Source organism: Melitaea cinxia, chromosome 30, assembly GCF_905220565.1.
Source record: "Melitaea cinxia chromosome 30, ilMelCinx1.1, whole genome shotgun sequence".
Classification (NCBI taxonomy): domain Eukaryota; kingdom Metazoa; phylum Arthropoda; class Insecta; order Lepidoptera; family Nymphalidae; genus Melitaea; species Melitaea cinxia.
In genome coordinates, this window is record NC_059423.1 from 1,047,339 (window position 1) to 1,063,961 (window position 16,623).

General features: G+C 36.6%; 1 protein-coding gene across 1 annotated transcript in view; it reads right to left on the reverse strand.

The window, feature by feature from the left end:
* The window catches only part of LOC123668058 (RNA-binding protein 26), a 35,875-nt gene extending 25,212 nt beyond the window's left edge, over nucleotides 1–10,663 (reverse strand). Inside the window, exons 1-3 of the mRNA XM_045601850.1 lie at nucleotides 10,428–10,663; nucleotides 2,458–2,576; nucleotides 146–289 (exon numbers count right to left, since the gene is read on the reverse strand). Of these exons, the coding sequence (XP_045457806.1) occupies nucleotides 146–289; nucleotides 2,458–2,576; nucleotides 10,428–10,486 (322 nt within the window). The 5' untranslated portion in view covers nucleotides 10,487–10,663. The remainder of the gene's footprint in view (nucleotides 1–145; nucleotides 290–2,457; nucleotides 2,577–10,427) is intronic.
* Between the last annotated feature and the right edge of the window lie 5,960 nt (nucleotides 10,664–16,623).

Here is a 16,623-nt window from a genome sequence, read left to right on the forward strand (position 1 = left end):
ACTTTCGCATCCATACAAACAAGAACTTATAAACATTATCATCAATCATACAAAATATTGGCGAAAACGTGTGCTATCGTGTGCTAACTGTTAAAAGCTACAAGAACTTAAATTAATACGTGAATAAAGAACACAGTATACATACCATGATTTTCCTCCTCATTTTCCTTCTCTGCTGACACAACTGGTTCTGGGGGTGGAGACGGTTCCTTCTTCTCAACATCGACCTCCTTGAGGTACTCCTGAGTTTCGAGAGTCTTGAACAGCATGTCGACAAAAGGTTTTGTCTCTGCGGAAAGAAATATTTATTAATTTGCTATTGAAGAACTTATCCAAAAATATAAATGGCCATCCAAAACGCGCACAGCACACAGCCGCTGCGCGCGAGTCATGAGCATGTCGGTGATGCGAACTCATAAAATGTTCCCCTATCAAAAAGTGCCCAAAGCAGGTAAAATAGTTTTCACTTCAAAAATATCAATAAAAAAAGGTCAGACTTGTAACCCAATATGTTGAAATTAAACATTTCAATTCCGATTGATTTCAAAAATTATTTTACCGGTAGAATGCTACGTTATCACTGAACGACATAAGCATTTTAATGGTAGAAAAAGCAACAGTAACCGACGCTGGCGTAGCCACGAACGAAAAGCTAGTACATACATACACTAATAATAACACTTTTAGTAAGTTTGTACGAAAATCCAATATTGACAGGCGCTTGTAACGTCACATTAGCTTCGTAGGCTAAGATCTAGATTAGGTAAAACCGAATTTCGGGACCGTGGGGGGATGGGGGAGGGGAGGGTGGGGAACACTACCCCTGGTACCACTATCACACCTCGGAACCCCATGGTTATGGAGATATCGATGGTTAAAGTTTTGAGGTTAGAAGAAGAATTGGTCATTCGCTAGTTAAGTGGCCTCCAATTTATGGGGTAAAGGGTTGTGGGGAGGGTGGGTTTTTTAGCCCCCCGTAGTGTGCGTTTCGCGTAAACCCCGTGGTTTCGAAGATATCGTGTTTGAAGTTTTGGGGTTAACTTTACGTGATTCAGAGATATTACAATACCTTAGAGCTCCGTGTCTGACTCCACCTTAACTCCGGTGCAGCGGGAAGTGCACTCATATGCTCCATTCACCAACTTTCACATTTTATTTTCGAACAAATTTACGTAAAAACGATCTCGATTGCAAGATCAACAAACGATACGAACTGACGCTTAACGACTGACAAATCGACATTTTTAAACAAAATAACGCGTCAGACATAATATTCTAATAAAATTAGTAACATTGCGTGCTAGAATATAGGTTTAGAAATTCGAAAAATACCCAAAACCGAATCGGAGCACCCCACTGTCCACGGAACGGAGCATGAGTGAGCGTGCTTTCGCACGCAAGGGCGGAAAGGCTGCACTTCCCGCAGCGCCGGAGCCAAGCGTTCCCTCTAACTTTCGAAATTCTTCTTCTAACCTCAAAACTTTAACCATGGATATCTCCATAACCATGGGGTTCCGAGGTGTGACAGTGGTACCAGGGGTAGCGTTCCCCACCCTCTCCCCCCCCATCCCCCCACGGTCCCGAAATTCGGTTTTACCTAATCTAAAGCTTTACCGCTCCGTATATTTCACTTAACATAAAATACGTAGAAATAACTGAGAAACTAATTTATAATTTTAAGAACGAAATATGGATGTAATTTTGAGAATATCGAAAGAACGAGTAACTATTAAAAGGATCGCTTATAGACTTCAGAATAGTAAACAAAGGAAAAGGTGTTTAATTTGCGGGTACTTCGATATAAAATTGAGTTATTTTTACTTTACCGATCTTTCTCCTACATGGGGAAAGAGGCCTTTGCCCAGCAATGGGATATTAGCGGCTGAAGCGATAATATTTTCATATAACGAAACGACTTTGATGTCTACCACTACAAGGTTTGTATTTTATTTATTTAGTGTGTAAACTACCGCTCCTTTGTAACTGATTTACACCTAACCTTAGTGCTGTGTGGCTACGGCACTAAAGAATTTAGCCACCCCCTCTCTTCCCGTGGGTGTCGTAAGAGGCGACTAAGGGATAACAAGGTTCCACAACCATCTTGGAACTCAAGAAGCCGACCGATGGCGGGATAACCATCCAACTGCTGGCTTTGAAATACACAGGCCGAAGACGGGCAGCGGCGTCTTCGGTGCGACAAAGCCAATACTGCGGTTACCAACCCGCCTGCCCAGCGTGGTGACTATGGGCAAAACACATGAGTTCACGTTATTTTTGGCGTAAACTTGTGGAGGCCTATGTCCAGCAGTGGACTGTATAGGCTGTAATGATGATAATGATGATAACCTTAGTACTTAATGAACTTCTCAATGCGTAAGATGTCTTAAACCTGATGATCTGGATGAAAGAGTCCTTTGACATGAAATTCTAAATTTTGCACTGGGTAAAACTTCTCACCTTGTTGAAGGAACACGTCGAGCTGATCCAACATTCCTTCTCGGAGCTCGTCGAGAGGCTTGTCTTTCTTGACGAGAGCGTACACGTATTTAGCGAGCGCCGGAGGGTCTGCATCGCAACTGTTGTGAAGAAAAATAATACTATTATTAAATAACTAGGAATACCTGCGCGATTAATTCGCACTAAATAATTTTAATAATTAATTACTTCAAAAAAACAATAACAATAATAAATTTTTTAGATGTGGATGTCGGCAGAGCATGCAATTATCTTTAAAATTATATATAATTTATGTGGATTAATTGGGAGTTTTTTTCTAAAAAGTGAGGCAAACATCTTTCCGTATTAATATATAATATTATATGAAAACTAGACGTTATGTTAACGCACTCACAGCACTGATGGATATGTTAACAGAGTGTTTTTCAACATTTTTGTGCACGTGAGCCCTTAAGCCCCTACAGCCTTTTCAGTGATATTTACATTTCAATGACGACGCGTTGGCGCAACGGTCACAACACTGGTTTGTGGCTATTGCGCTGGCAGTTGCGAGCTCGATCCCCGCACATGACAAACATTTGTATTGACCATACCGTGGTCTGGGTGTTTGTACAGTCCTTGTGGATCTCCCCACCGTGGCTCGGAGAGTACGTTAATCTGTCGGTCCCGGTTGTTATCATGTACACCTGATAGCGGTCGTTACTCAGAGTAGGTAAATATATCCGCCAACCTGCATTTGAACAGCGTGGTGGATTAAGCTCTGATCCTTTTCCTACATGCGGAAAGAGGCCTATTCCCAGCTGTTTTGTATGGGACAAACAAATAATTGTCTTATCACCTACGTCTCAAGTTAGGCTTCACGACCTTTAGGCTTTCCGACCCGGTCGGACTGTTCTATATTTTGAGCAGGAAATTTCCTGCTGTGACCTACCTCAGTTAAATAACTCGTCATTTGTCTGAAATATTTCATTCTGTCCTAATCAAATTGAGCTTATTATCACTACATAATATAAAACAAAGTCGCTTTCTCTCTCCGTATGTGCTTATGTATGCTTAAATCTTTAAAACTACGCAACGGATTTTGATGCGGTTTTTTTTAATAGATTGAGTGATTGAAGAGGAAGGTTTATATGTATAATAACATCCATTAAATATTGGAGAAATACTTTTATTTTTGAGGTTTCTAATGTGATGTCGTAAATATTTACATTTTTTCCGCTTACATTGTAAACGCAGCTTGAACCCTACGAGATTTATCAAAATACTGTACTAAGTATTGTACACATTGAAAAGGTTTACAGAAAACTCCGCTATGGTATATGTCTATTTCTTATGGATATCCCACAATAACATTTTTTTGTCATTTACTTTTTACGACAAATAATGGCTAATTTCCAAAGCGATTTTAACCAATACAGCATTAATCCTTATCTAATTAAATACCTTAAATACATTGTTGATTTAAAAGAACTGAACTTTTGACCGGATGGACCGATTTCGACAATTTTTTTTTTTAATCGAAAGGTGGTGTGTGTCAATTGATCCCATTTAAATTTATTTGAGATCTAACAACTACTTTTCGAGTTATATCTAATAATGCGTTTTTACTGACGCTTCTTTCGTCGACCTACGTTGTATTATACCACATAACTTTTTACTGGATGTACCGATTTTGATAATACTTTTTTTGTTGGAAAGGAGATAACCCTAATTTTTTACCATGATAACCAGGATCTGATGATAGGATCCCAGAGAAATCGAGGGAAACTCTCGAAAATCCGCAATAACCTTTTACTAGGTGTACCGATTTTGATAAATTTTAATTTTATTGAAAGCTGATATTTATCATGTGGTCACATTTAAATTTTATCGAGATCTGATAACTACTTTTTGAGTAATCTTTGATAACGCGTAGTTACTTGACTATTTTTTCGTCGATCCACGCTGTATTACTCGTCGATGTAATTGAAGTCGGTTTTTTTTTCGTTTGCGAGCAAACGCAATTATATAGTCTGACAGTCGTAGTTGTGAAATAGTAGTCCTAGGATGAAACCTCTAATGATGTTTCATTATTTCAAGTTTCAATATATTTATCAACTTCTGTTTGAGTAATAAATTCTTATCAGTACGATAACTGTGACACAATAAATTATCTTCTACAGATAACAATATAACAGTTTGCAATCCAATTAAATGTTTTACTTATATTATTGAAGTGAAATATCTTTAAAATAATCGAAAAATACATGTATAAGAGAGAATAATACTAAATACATTCCTGTTCAAAAGGCGTGACGCATTTTTCATGGCGTTTACGACATTTTTCACAAGAACGTGATCATCGTCGATAGAACAAATAGACAAAGACCTATCTTCCTACGACTTTTCAGAAGTTTCACTTCTGCCGTGCGTGAATTGCTCAAACACACTTTTTGAAGTAAAGTCTTTACGGAAGTGAGAACGGAAGTTGAGAGGGAGATAGAAGTTAGTGAAGATAGAAAGAGAGAGAGTTACGTTTCGAAGTTTGACTTCAGTCGTGTGGTCTCAGGAACACTCGTTTTTGTAATAGGTGATTTGTCTTGTAGTTTTCTGTTAAACCCTTCTCACTAAATCTTATATAAATTCTCGTGTCACAATGTTAGTTACCATAATCTTCCGAAACGGCTGGACCGATTTTTATGAAATTTTTTGTGCATATCGGGTAGGACTGAGAATCGGCCAACATCTATTTTTCATACCCCTAAATTATAAGAGAGGGATTAAAGAGGTTTTTAACATATATAGAAAAACAACGTTTGCGTTGGCTTGGCTATTATCAGAACAACATTCCAAATTTCAAATTTTGTTTATTTAACTACAGCTTCTGAACTCACAAGTTGTAAATTGTAATAGCTGACAGAAAAAGTAAAGCATAATGATAAAAAAGCAAAAAACACATATCGACACCTGATACGGAGAACGTTGTAACTAATGAAACAATGTTTGCTAATTATATCATCAAAATACTGAGGGGGGAAAAAAGGTACCTTTCAATCTGAGAATCGTATTTATACGAGTATTAGAATAATTTTTATACAAAAAAAAAAAAAAAAAAAAATTAAAATTAAATTTTATATTCAAGATAATTCAGATTTCTGCGAAAAAAAGGTTATTATATCGGTTACGAAAATCTATATAATTATATATAAATAAATTTCGTGTCACGATGTATGTGGGCTATAAACTACGAAATATAACAAAATATATAACTACGAAACTACAGGACCAATTTTTATCAAATTTTGTAAGGATCTGTAATTTGGTCCAACATGGTGTGTGTGTGTGTGGGTCTTCCTGACAGGCCCGAGGGTCTGTCTGGGTACGGGCCTCGAGGTTGCCCTCTTTAGCCGGGCTTTCTTCTCCGAAGGTTCACCTCCGGGGTCACATTATTTTGTCCCTATTTGGGCCAGGATATACTATAGGGGCTAGGGTAGGTCCAACATTATTATTGTCTATTTAAGTGTGTCTTTTTTGTGTAAAAACTGTCTGCGTTTTTGAGTGATGCTCCGAATAAACGTGTTTCTTTCTTTCTTTCTTTCTAACATGGGAGATAGGGTAGTTTTTATTTCAATTGAAACCGTTAGGTGGCGCTGCAATTTAATTTTCCAATACAAAAAGATTGATTGATTGGTTAAATGATTTTCAGTTGTGCCAGTGGAGGGGCCAATATAAAATGTTCCTAGTGGCGGCGAATTCAAAAATTATTTTTGTGTTGGTTTGTCCATTTCCCGAGAAAGGCTGTGGGTTATTTATTATAATTCGAACCCCTTCTTAAAATTGGCACATTTAAGCAAAAGAAATATTTCAGGTTTATAATATTAGTATAGAGTTATTTATTTTAATCTACATTATCGTAAACCACAAATACATGGTTTTAAGATGGTTACAGATTTTTACTCATTTTACATAAAAAAAAATTACAGTAATACACTCCATACCCAAGTATTCTTTTAAAAAATATTTAATGTACAGTTTTGACTTTCCTACCATTTTATTATATGTATATCTTATCTTAATATATATAAATCTCGTGTCACAATGTTTGTCCTCAATGGACTCCTAAACTACTTAACCGATTTTAGTCAAATTTGCACACCGTGTGCAGTTTGATCCAACTTAAAAGATAGGCTATATCTTATTTTGATATATTATGTTATTATTATATTTCAGAAAAAAATAAGGTGATACGAAGTTCGCCAGGTCAGCTAGTAGATTATAATTATTGACTCCAAGTTTTAGGTAACAGATTAATTCATTTTTATAACAAACTAGCTGACCTATTAAACGTTGTATTGCCAGTAAACGAAAGTTGCCAGTAAAATAAAAATAAATTAAGTAGTTCCTGAAATTAATGCATACAAACAAACTCATCAGCTTTATAATATTAGTATATATTAATCAAAAACTGTAACAATCAAAGACTAACTTAAATAAAAACATACTGAGATTAATCTATATTTAATTTCAGCATGTGGTAATAAAATTTGTAATGAACAGTGGAGGTACAGCTCAAAATAGATGTTTTGATTGTGTACTGTTACCACTTCTGAGTCAATGCATATTTATAGCTCCACCTACTGTCAAGACATACTTTGTAGAACTAATTATATGATTAATGTATTTTAGGGCCTATTTCAGAGGTCGCTAAGTTTCGGATAATTATCTGATGTATAGTATCCAACGGACAAAACTAATCAGTTAATGTCATATGGGTTAAAAGTTTATTTAGAAATTTTGATATTGTATGACAAATTCTGTCTAAGGGCCTGTTTCATTGATTATTGATAAGTTTTAAATAGTTAACTGACCTATAATGAGACCCAAAGTTAAAAAAAATTTGATATTATTTTACGATGAAATTCTGCTCTATCTACCAGATATTTCTATTCTTAACCCTTAAAAACAAAAGTTATCGTTTATAACTCTGATATCCTATCGCTTCTTGTTTAGAGACTATCGCTCCATCAGCTTTTCGCCGATGATTTTTCCAGTGACAAGTGAAATGTAAAAGAGCAGAGACAGAATCCGGTTTTAACAGTACAACAGTTAAACCGTGGCTAATTTAAGGATAAGCTTTAGATTAGGAAAAACCGAATTTCGGGACCGTGGGGGGAAGGGGGGGAGGAGGGTGGGGAACGCTACCCCTGGTACCACTGTCACACCTCAGAACCCCATGGTTATGGAGATATCCATGGTTAAAGTTTTGAGGTTAGAAGAAGAATTTCGTAGCTTTCACACGTTATTTTCATATTTCACACGCGTTTTTTCAAATTAATCTACCACCTTTAAAGTTAGAGGAACGCTTGGCTCCGGCGCTGCGGGAAGTGCAGCCCTTCCGCCCTTGCGTGCGAAAGCACGCTCACTCATGCTCCGTTCCGCAGCGGATCGCAGCCGCTCCTCTACGCATTCGTTCACGCGCTTTCGCACGGCGGGCGAGGGCTGCCCTCCCTCCGCGCCTCCGCGGCATAAAGAAAACACTCTAGGGGTAGGACAGACCAAGACCACGTGGACAGTGGGGTGCTCCGATTCGGTCTTGGGTATTTTTCGAATTTCTAAACCTATATTCTAGCACGCAATGTTACTAATTTTATTAGAATATTATGTCTGACGCGTTATTTTGTTTAAAAGTGTCGATTTGTCACACAATGTAAACAGTACGAGCTCAAAGGTATTATAATAGCTTTAAATTCTTCTTCTAACCTCAAAACTTTAACCATGGATATCTCCATAACCATGGGGTTTTGAGGTGTGACAGTGTTACCTTGTATAGATTCCCCTACACCCTCCGCCCTCCACACCCAAAAATCCCATAATTCGGTTTTTCCTAGTCTCGGTCTTAGCCACTTCGTCGTTTAGGAACCTGTTTTGATAATTCTTTTTTTGTTGGAAAGGAGATATCCCAATGATGGTACCATGATAAGGTAACCAGGATCTGATGATGGAATCCCAGAGAAATCGCGAGAAACCCCCGAAAATCGTAGTGAGGACTAGTGTGTTTGTTAATCAGTTTCGTCTACTTACATTGTGTTACTTATCTATGTAATTTCCTGCTGAAAATATGGAAGACACATTTTGAATCAGTGATGTATTCCTGTTGGTGAGTATGGTGACCAGGGCTCCTAGGGAGGATAGAGTTGGCAACGTGCTTGTGATGCTTCTGTTGATGCAGACAAGCTACAGTAATCACTTACCATCAGGTGAGCGTAAAGCTTGTTGGCCAAACTAATTATATATAAAAAAGAATCTCAACTTACTAACAGGATAAATCACTATAATATAGGCTTTATGAATAGTATTCGACTAGCCGGTTGGCACAGTTTATAGTGGCCCTGCTTTCTGTTCCGCAGGTTGCGAGTTCAATTCCCGTCTGCGTCTGGGTGTAATATTTGTATTTATACATGTATAATTTCTATGTATATTTATAAAAAAAGGATATTATGTACAATCGAGGAGTGTATGGATAGTTTAGGGTTATTTTTTTTTTGTATAACAAAACTGTCATTAAACGTTGTACTTTTTAAGTTAGATAGGTTAGGGTTTTTTTTTTTTTTTTTTGTTAAACGTAACTGTCATTAAACGTTGTACTTCTTAAGTTAGATAGGTTAGGGTTAAATTACACTCCTCGATTGTACATTATTACCAAAAAAATATGACTTCTGGCGAAGATCTAGACTAGGTAAAACCGAATTAGAAAAACCGAATTATGGGGTTTTTGGGTGTGGAGGGTGGAGGGTGTAGGGGAATCTATACAAGGTAACACTGTCACACCTCAAAACCCCATGGTTATGGTGATATCCATGGTTAAAGTTTTGAGGTTAGAAGAAGAATTTAAAGCTATTATAATACCTTTGAGCTCATACTGTTTGCATTGTGTGACAAATCGACACTTTTAAAAAAAATAACGCGTCAGACATAATATTCTAATAAAATTAGTAACATTGCGTGCTAGAATATAGGATTAGAAATTCGAAAAATACCCAAAACCGAATCGGAGCACCCCACTGTCCACATGGTCTTGGTCTGTCCTACCCCTAGTGTTTTTTTTGTGCCGCGGAGGCGCGGAGGGAGGGCAGCCCTCGCCCGCCGTGCGAAAGCGCGCGAACGAATGCGTAGAGGAGCGGCTGAGGCTGGTCGCCAAAGGCCAGCCTCCGCTGCGGAACGGAGCATGAGTGAGCGTGCTTTCGCACGCAAGGGCGGAAGGGCTGCACTTCCCGCAGCGCCGGAGCCAAGCGTTCCTCTAACTTTCGAAATTCTTCTTCTAACCTCAAAACTTTAACCATGGATATCTCCATAACCATGGGGTTCTCAGGTGTGACAGTGGTACCAGGGGTAGCGTTCCCCACACTCTCCCCCCCTTCCCCCCACGGTCCCGAAATTCGGTTTTACCTAATCTAAAGCTTTACTAAGAAATTATAAAAAAAATATACATATTTTTAAATTGAGATTTTAATCTAATTTACTAAATTTAAAGAATATTTACGATGTTAAAATTTCTTTTGTTAAGGTATAATTAGCAAACAAAAGAATAAAACAAGCACCGGTTTTTAATATTTACGTTATTATCACAACTTTTATGAACTTATTGTAATGACAGATTTAGGTTAGAATAACTAAGTGCATTATAAGTATTTTAAAACACAAAACTTACTGAAAGTAACTTTATTTTGATAATTTTATGTGGTTTGTATGTGTTTAAAGTATTTCCAATGTGAATAATGTGCCTTAAAAGTTTGCTAATGCAGAAAAGTTGTAACAAACTGATAGTAAGTATTACGAAATAGCAATGACACCTCAACATATTTTTTTTACTCATATAATCAATTTTTAGATCATTTGTATGTTAAAACATTATAATTTAGTAAGAAATTTTGAGTTTAAGTACATTTTGTAATGTGATATTAGAAATAAATATGGCTGCAAAATGTACTCACAGGGGTTCCAATATGGACGTCAACCAACTCTTAAACGCGTCTGGGTTCTCAATAATCATGTTTTATTTTATAAAAGTATATCACATACACATAAAATCCATGTAAAAACACTCAACTCGAAATTAAAATAAATTAAACACCATACGAAAAGTTAATTACACAGCTAGTTCAGGTATCACGCGAATAACTTTCCAAAGTTTTATTTTTAATCGTCTGTATTCGACAGTTGTCAAGGCAATTCTGTTTCTGTGTCTGTGGAATGCTGAATGTTGACAATTTGGCGAGATATAAAGAACTCTTTTTTTATATGGCAATTTAATGAAAATAGAAAATTATATTGCGAAAATTCATAGCAAATCCATAGGTATTAAAGTGGTTTATTTATAGCTTTGTATGGTATTAAATAAATATAAAATTACAAAAATGCTTCATATCAAATTTTTTATTTTTCTTTTGTATGAAAGCTAATCGGTTTCATACTCTTGGTTTCAAACCAGAAAGCTTTTATAAGTTTTATATAAGCTACTTGTTTCATACACAGTCTTCTAACAAAATTATCTTAATTTTCTATTGGAATAATAAAATATTTTATGTAATAATTATTTATATATATAAATTATTTTATGGCTTATTCATTAATCTAAAAAGGGAGTAATAATATTTTTAAGTGCAATTTATGATTATTTTTTAAACAACGGATACACGATCAACATAGATACAAGATCCGATTTTTTAATTAATAAATGTTTAACATTTTCAGTATATTACCATAAAATTATGCAGAAATAGCGGACACGTAAACAAACCAATATTTTTTGTAGAATGAAACAGATAACGATAAAAGTTGCTGGTTAGCTGGGATCCTTAATTAAAAACAAATAACAGTAGGATATTGTCTTAAACCCCCCCCCCCCCCAACAATATGAGAAAACTTAAAAATTTACAAATATTTCGTCTCAATTGTAAACACAGACACAGTAATACTGTGTGGCTACGGCACTAAAGAATATAGCCATCCCCTCTCTTCCCGTGGGTGTCGTAAGAGGCGACTAAGGGATAACAAGGTTCCACAACCATCTTGGAAATTAAGAAGCCGACCGACGGCGGGATAACCATCGAACTGCTGGCTTTGAAATACACAGGCCGAAGACGGGCAGCAGCGTCTTCGGTGCGACAAAGCCAGTACTGCGGTCACCAACCCGCCTGCCCAGCGTGGTGACTATGGGCAAAACACATGATTTCACGTTATTTTTGGCATAAACTTGTGGGAGTCTATGTCCAACAGTGGACTGTATAGGCTGTAATGATGATGATGACACAGACAAGATATTCGGATAATTTATATAGTCTAATTATAGACGTCTGCAACACCAGACGCATCGCAAGCGTGTTGCCAGCCCCCCGGTCCCTCCCAGGAGCTCTGGTCAGCTTACTCACCAACACCAAACATCTGTATGCCCATTTCAAATGTTTGTCACATGCGGGTATCGAACCCGTGTGCCAACGAGTCGTTTTTAATGTTATCCACAACTGGTGAAACAAGACGTGTGTTATTTTGGATCTCTAGATCTCTCTTATTAAGTAGTTATTGCCTGAAATAGTAAGAAACATCTTGGGGACCATCTTCACAAACTTTTGGATTTCTAATATAAGCACGGATAACTATTATCCGTCTGACTGTACAAGGTGGAACGCCTAAAAAGAAGTAACATTTTTTTACAGAAATACTAATATTTACAAATCGTTACAGTATATATCACGTCCACGAGGAATGGCGCCAAGAATGCTGGCAACATTCAAACACAAAAAATGCACTAACCCCCGTTATACTTACTGTACTCTGTGACTAACCCTCCTGTCACCAGTGGCAGTGGCGGCAATAAGATGAGGAAAAAATGAAAAAAATAAAAATAACCGTCCATATGAGTAATGTAGATGTGTAACCATAACGTGCTATTTTATTAACGATATAGCTTTCATTAGTGACAGGAGTTTCATTACTGTCCCATAAAATTATTATTGCAACTAAACAGGGAATTGACGAATTTTCTGCTAGCATTATTGCCATCATTCCACGTGTGGGTATTGCTATATTTTTTGTTTTGTTAAAAAAATATACTAAAATTAAGCAACTCCTCCTTTTTTGAAGCTGGTTAAAAATGAGGATGTTCTAAATTCGACTGGTATAATATGTTTTTTTTAGATGTTTCCTCAGAACTTTTTACTTTTTATTGATATTGATGGTAAATTTTTTATCCTAATTTGATTGTCTTGTTGTCCCATCTAAACTTCAGCCATATCTCATAAGGAGTTTACGAGTAACTATCTTTATGTAATGATATTATCATTTGATTCGTTGTTGATATAAATTAAAGTCGATCTTTTCGTATTTTCGTCCTCTGACTCTGAAAGGTGACTCCTACCCTTATTAATTAGCAATCCCAATTTCGATGGTATTAATGGAAGATAATTGTGTTTGCTAGCAAAAGAAAAAGAACCGACATCAATTATCGACATATAATGCATCACATCATCACTCACATCACTTCAGCCTATCGCAACTCACTGCTGGACATAGGCCTCCACAAGTTCGTGCCAGGCACTATGACGCGAACTCATGGGTGTTGCCCATAGTCACCACGCTGGGCAGGCGGGTTGGTGACCGCAGGTATGTCACGCCGAACCGTACACATTTCAGGTAATGTTCGATGTAATGGTGTGATGCCATATTACTCAGTACGAAATGTAATCTAATATTACATTACTTTTCAAAGCACTGTTTTGCGCAAGTCTATATTTAATTAATCTTTAAATCTAATTTTTACGAAACGTGCGTAACTAATTTATTACTAAATTTCACCAGCTTCATTCGATTTCAATCGTAATTGAATATTTTGTAGTAATCTTTATTGAAAATAATTGTGTTTGCAGGTAAACGAAGAAAAATCGACTTCAATTATATCGACAAGTAATACAACGTAGGTAGACGAAAAAATAGTCAAGTAAATACGCATTATCAAAGATTACTCCAAAAGTTGTAATCAGATCTCGATGAAATTTAAATTGTGACCACATGATAAACATCGGCTTTTGATTAAATTAAAAATTATCAAAATCGATACACCCAGTAAAAAGTTATGCGGATTTTCGAGAGTTTCCCTCGATTTCTCTGGGATCCTATCATTAGATCCTGGTTTCCTTATCATGGTACCAAACTACCGATATATCCTTTCCAACAAAAAAAGAATTATCAAAATCGGTTCATAAACAAAGGAGTTATCTCCGAACATACATAATATATATATATATATATATATATATATATATATATATATATACAGTCAAATTGAGTAATCTCCTCCTTTTTTGAAATCGGTTAAAAAAGAGATTGGCGCTCAAAGCCGTCAATAAAATTTTGTTTTGGCTAATAAGCTGCCGAATACTACTAATAAAATCCGAAAAAAATTGTTTCATTATAATTCGTGTAAATATTAGAAAACATTATAAAAATATAAAAGAAAGTTATATTGACCTTTTGTATCATTGTATTATTTCAAATTACCTACAATATTAAAGTTTACGTTAAATTTCTGATCAAAATTTTAATCAAATGCACTTTTCATTACATAATCAAATCGATCAAATACTTATTCAAACTTGAATCGATTTATCGTGAGTATCGAATACCGAGTCGTATGGTTACTTCGCTATTTACGTCCCGATGACCACGACGCCGCGTTGGCGCAACGGTCACAGCCATGGATTGTACCTGTTGCGCTACCGGTTGCGGGTTCGATCCCCGCACATGACAAATATTTGTATTGGCCATACAGGTGTTTGCCGTGGTCTGGGTGTTTGTGCAGTTCTTGTGGGTCTCCCCACCGTGCCTCGGAGAGCACGTTAAGCCGTCGGTCCCGGTTGGTCAGTATATTGAATCTCCCACATGGAAAAACTCAATACTCTATAGGACATATTGAATCAATAAAAATCGATTGAAAATGTATTGACAAAATCTCCTAAGCCGTCGGTCCCGGTTGTTATCATGTACACCTGATCGCGATCGTTACTCATAGAAGAGAATATATCCGCCAACCCGCATTGGAGCAGCGTGGTGGATTAAGCTCTGATCCTTCTCCTACATGGGGAAAGAGGCCTATGCCCATTAGTGGGATATTACAGGCTGAAGCAACAAATGTCCAAACGGGCCTATTATTTTGTAACGACTATAATCAAAATTATGGAATGACTTGTATAGGGTATTTGGGGGTCCACTTCAATAAAATCAAAGCTTGGCCGATTGGAGTTTTAACCATACTTGTAGGATCTGACTGTGATCGTCTGTAAGGCCGAGAATCTTCCATAGTTAATTTTTTCCAAACATTTACGAAACATTTTCTTCTGAATGTCAAACAATCCAATTAAGATCAACTTTTTGAACGCGTGGATCTTGAGGATAGACTAAGCAAACAAAAAAAATCTTTAGAATTTTTTAGATAACTGTCTTATTTTCAAGTACACGACGTTAAATATAGGTTTTAATCTTATTTAATCTAGATTTGCTCAGGCAGAGCTGTATCTGGGTTATCGGCGCCCCTTAAAATGAAATAAAATTTTCAGTAATTTCTAATTTTGGTATATTCAACACCTTTAAATGTCAATTTGAAATGAATAAAATAATATGCTAAGGCGCATAATATTTTAATGTTAACTTGATAGTTTATTTTTGTAGAATTATGTATGAATGTATGTATGAATCTGCGCGAACGTATCGTAGACAACCCTCGGTGTAATCAAGTGAGACCCTGATATGGTCTGGTGTGATTTTGGATGTGATTTTACTATCAATGTTTAGGTGTACATTAAAATTAGTTTAAAGTCACTTTTCAAGTATCTGTAACGTGTGACTGGTGACAAGAGAGCTGGTGCATTCTTTTGCCCAGAGAATCTGCATAGCGGTTTAACGAGGAAATGCTTCCAGCGTTCTTGGTGCCATTCCACGCGGACGTGATTTATACCCCAACTATCTGTAAATATTTAGTTCTTAAGTTGGGAATTGTAAATATATATATATATATATATATATATATATATATATATATATATATGTCAGATGAATGTAGATCTCTCTCGCTCATCGTCTCAGAGTACTCCGTCTACTGTGAGCTTCAGTGGTCAATGTTGGCACAAGTAACCACAATTTATGATGTCCCCAATTTATTATGACACAGGAATCGCTTAACAGAAGGGTAACGCAACACGGAGCGGAATAGTTATTAGTTAACGGGGGGAAGATGCACTTCTTAGTATTCGATGGTTTCACTTTGCGGGTGCTGAGTCCATCGTGTGGCGGAGGGAGTAGTTCAGAGCCGTATCTAGGACTTGCGACCTAGGTGTAGGTTTAAGGAGATCCTCTTTGAGATGTACATCAACGCTCACCTTCACTGCTGCTAAGTTGTCCGCCCTGCCTAGCCAAATTATTTATAGATTGTTATGTAACAATTAATTCGTTTGCACAAATTAATTATAAATCTAATGAATGAGTCTAGGTTAAGCTACTAACAGGATACAACAGGTACATCGTGGCAAACCAGAGCCTAGACTGCCTTAGCCGCGATTGCACCGTTTGTTTTATACTCGTCAGAATAACTCGAGTAAAATAATGAGTGAGGGTAGTTAACTATCGAACGATGTGCTAGGTGGCGTGATCGGTGTATCTGTTGTTTATAAATTCCTTTCTAATTGCCTACGACAGTACTAATTCCGATATATAATATTGTAAAATTTCGAAATAAAAATAATATGTAAAAAAGGATCTGTATATTATCTTCATTATATGCTGTGTAGTTACGGCAGTAAAGAATATAGCCACCCTCCCTCTCTTCCCGTAGGTGTTGTATAAGGCGACTAAGGGATTACACAGTTCCACTACCACCTTGGAACTTAAAAAGCCGACCGATGGCGGGATAACCATCGAACTGCTGGTTTTGAAATACACGGGCTGAAGACGGGCAGCAGCGTCTTCGATGCACCAACTGAGGTTTAAATTTGATCGAAATCTGATGCCTACTTTTTGATTAATCTTTGATAACGCGTATTTACTTGACTATTTTTTCGTTTACATCCGTTAATATTACTTTTCAACGTAATTAAGTCAGGTTTTTTTTGCTTGCGAGCAAAAATACTTATATAGGTACCT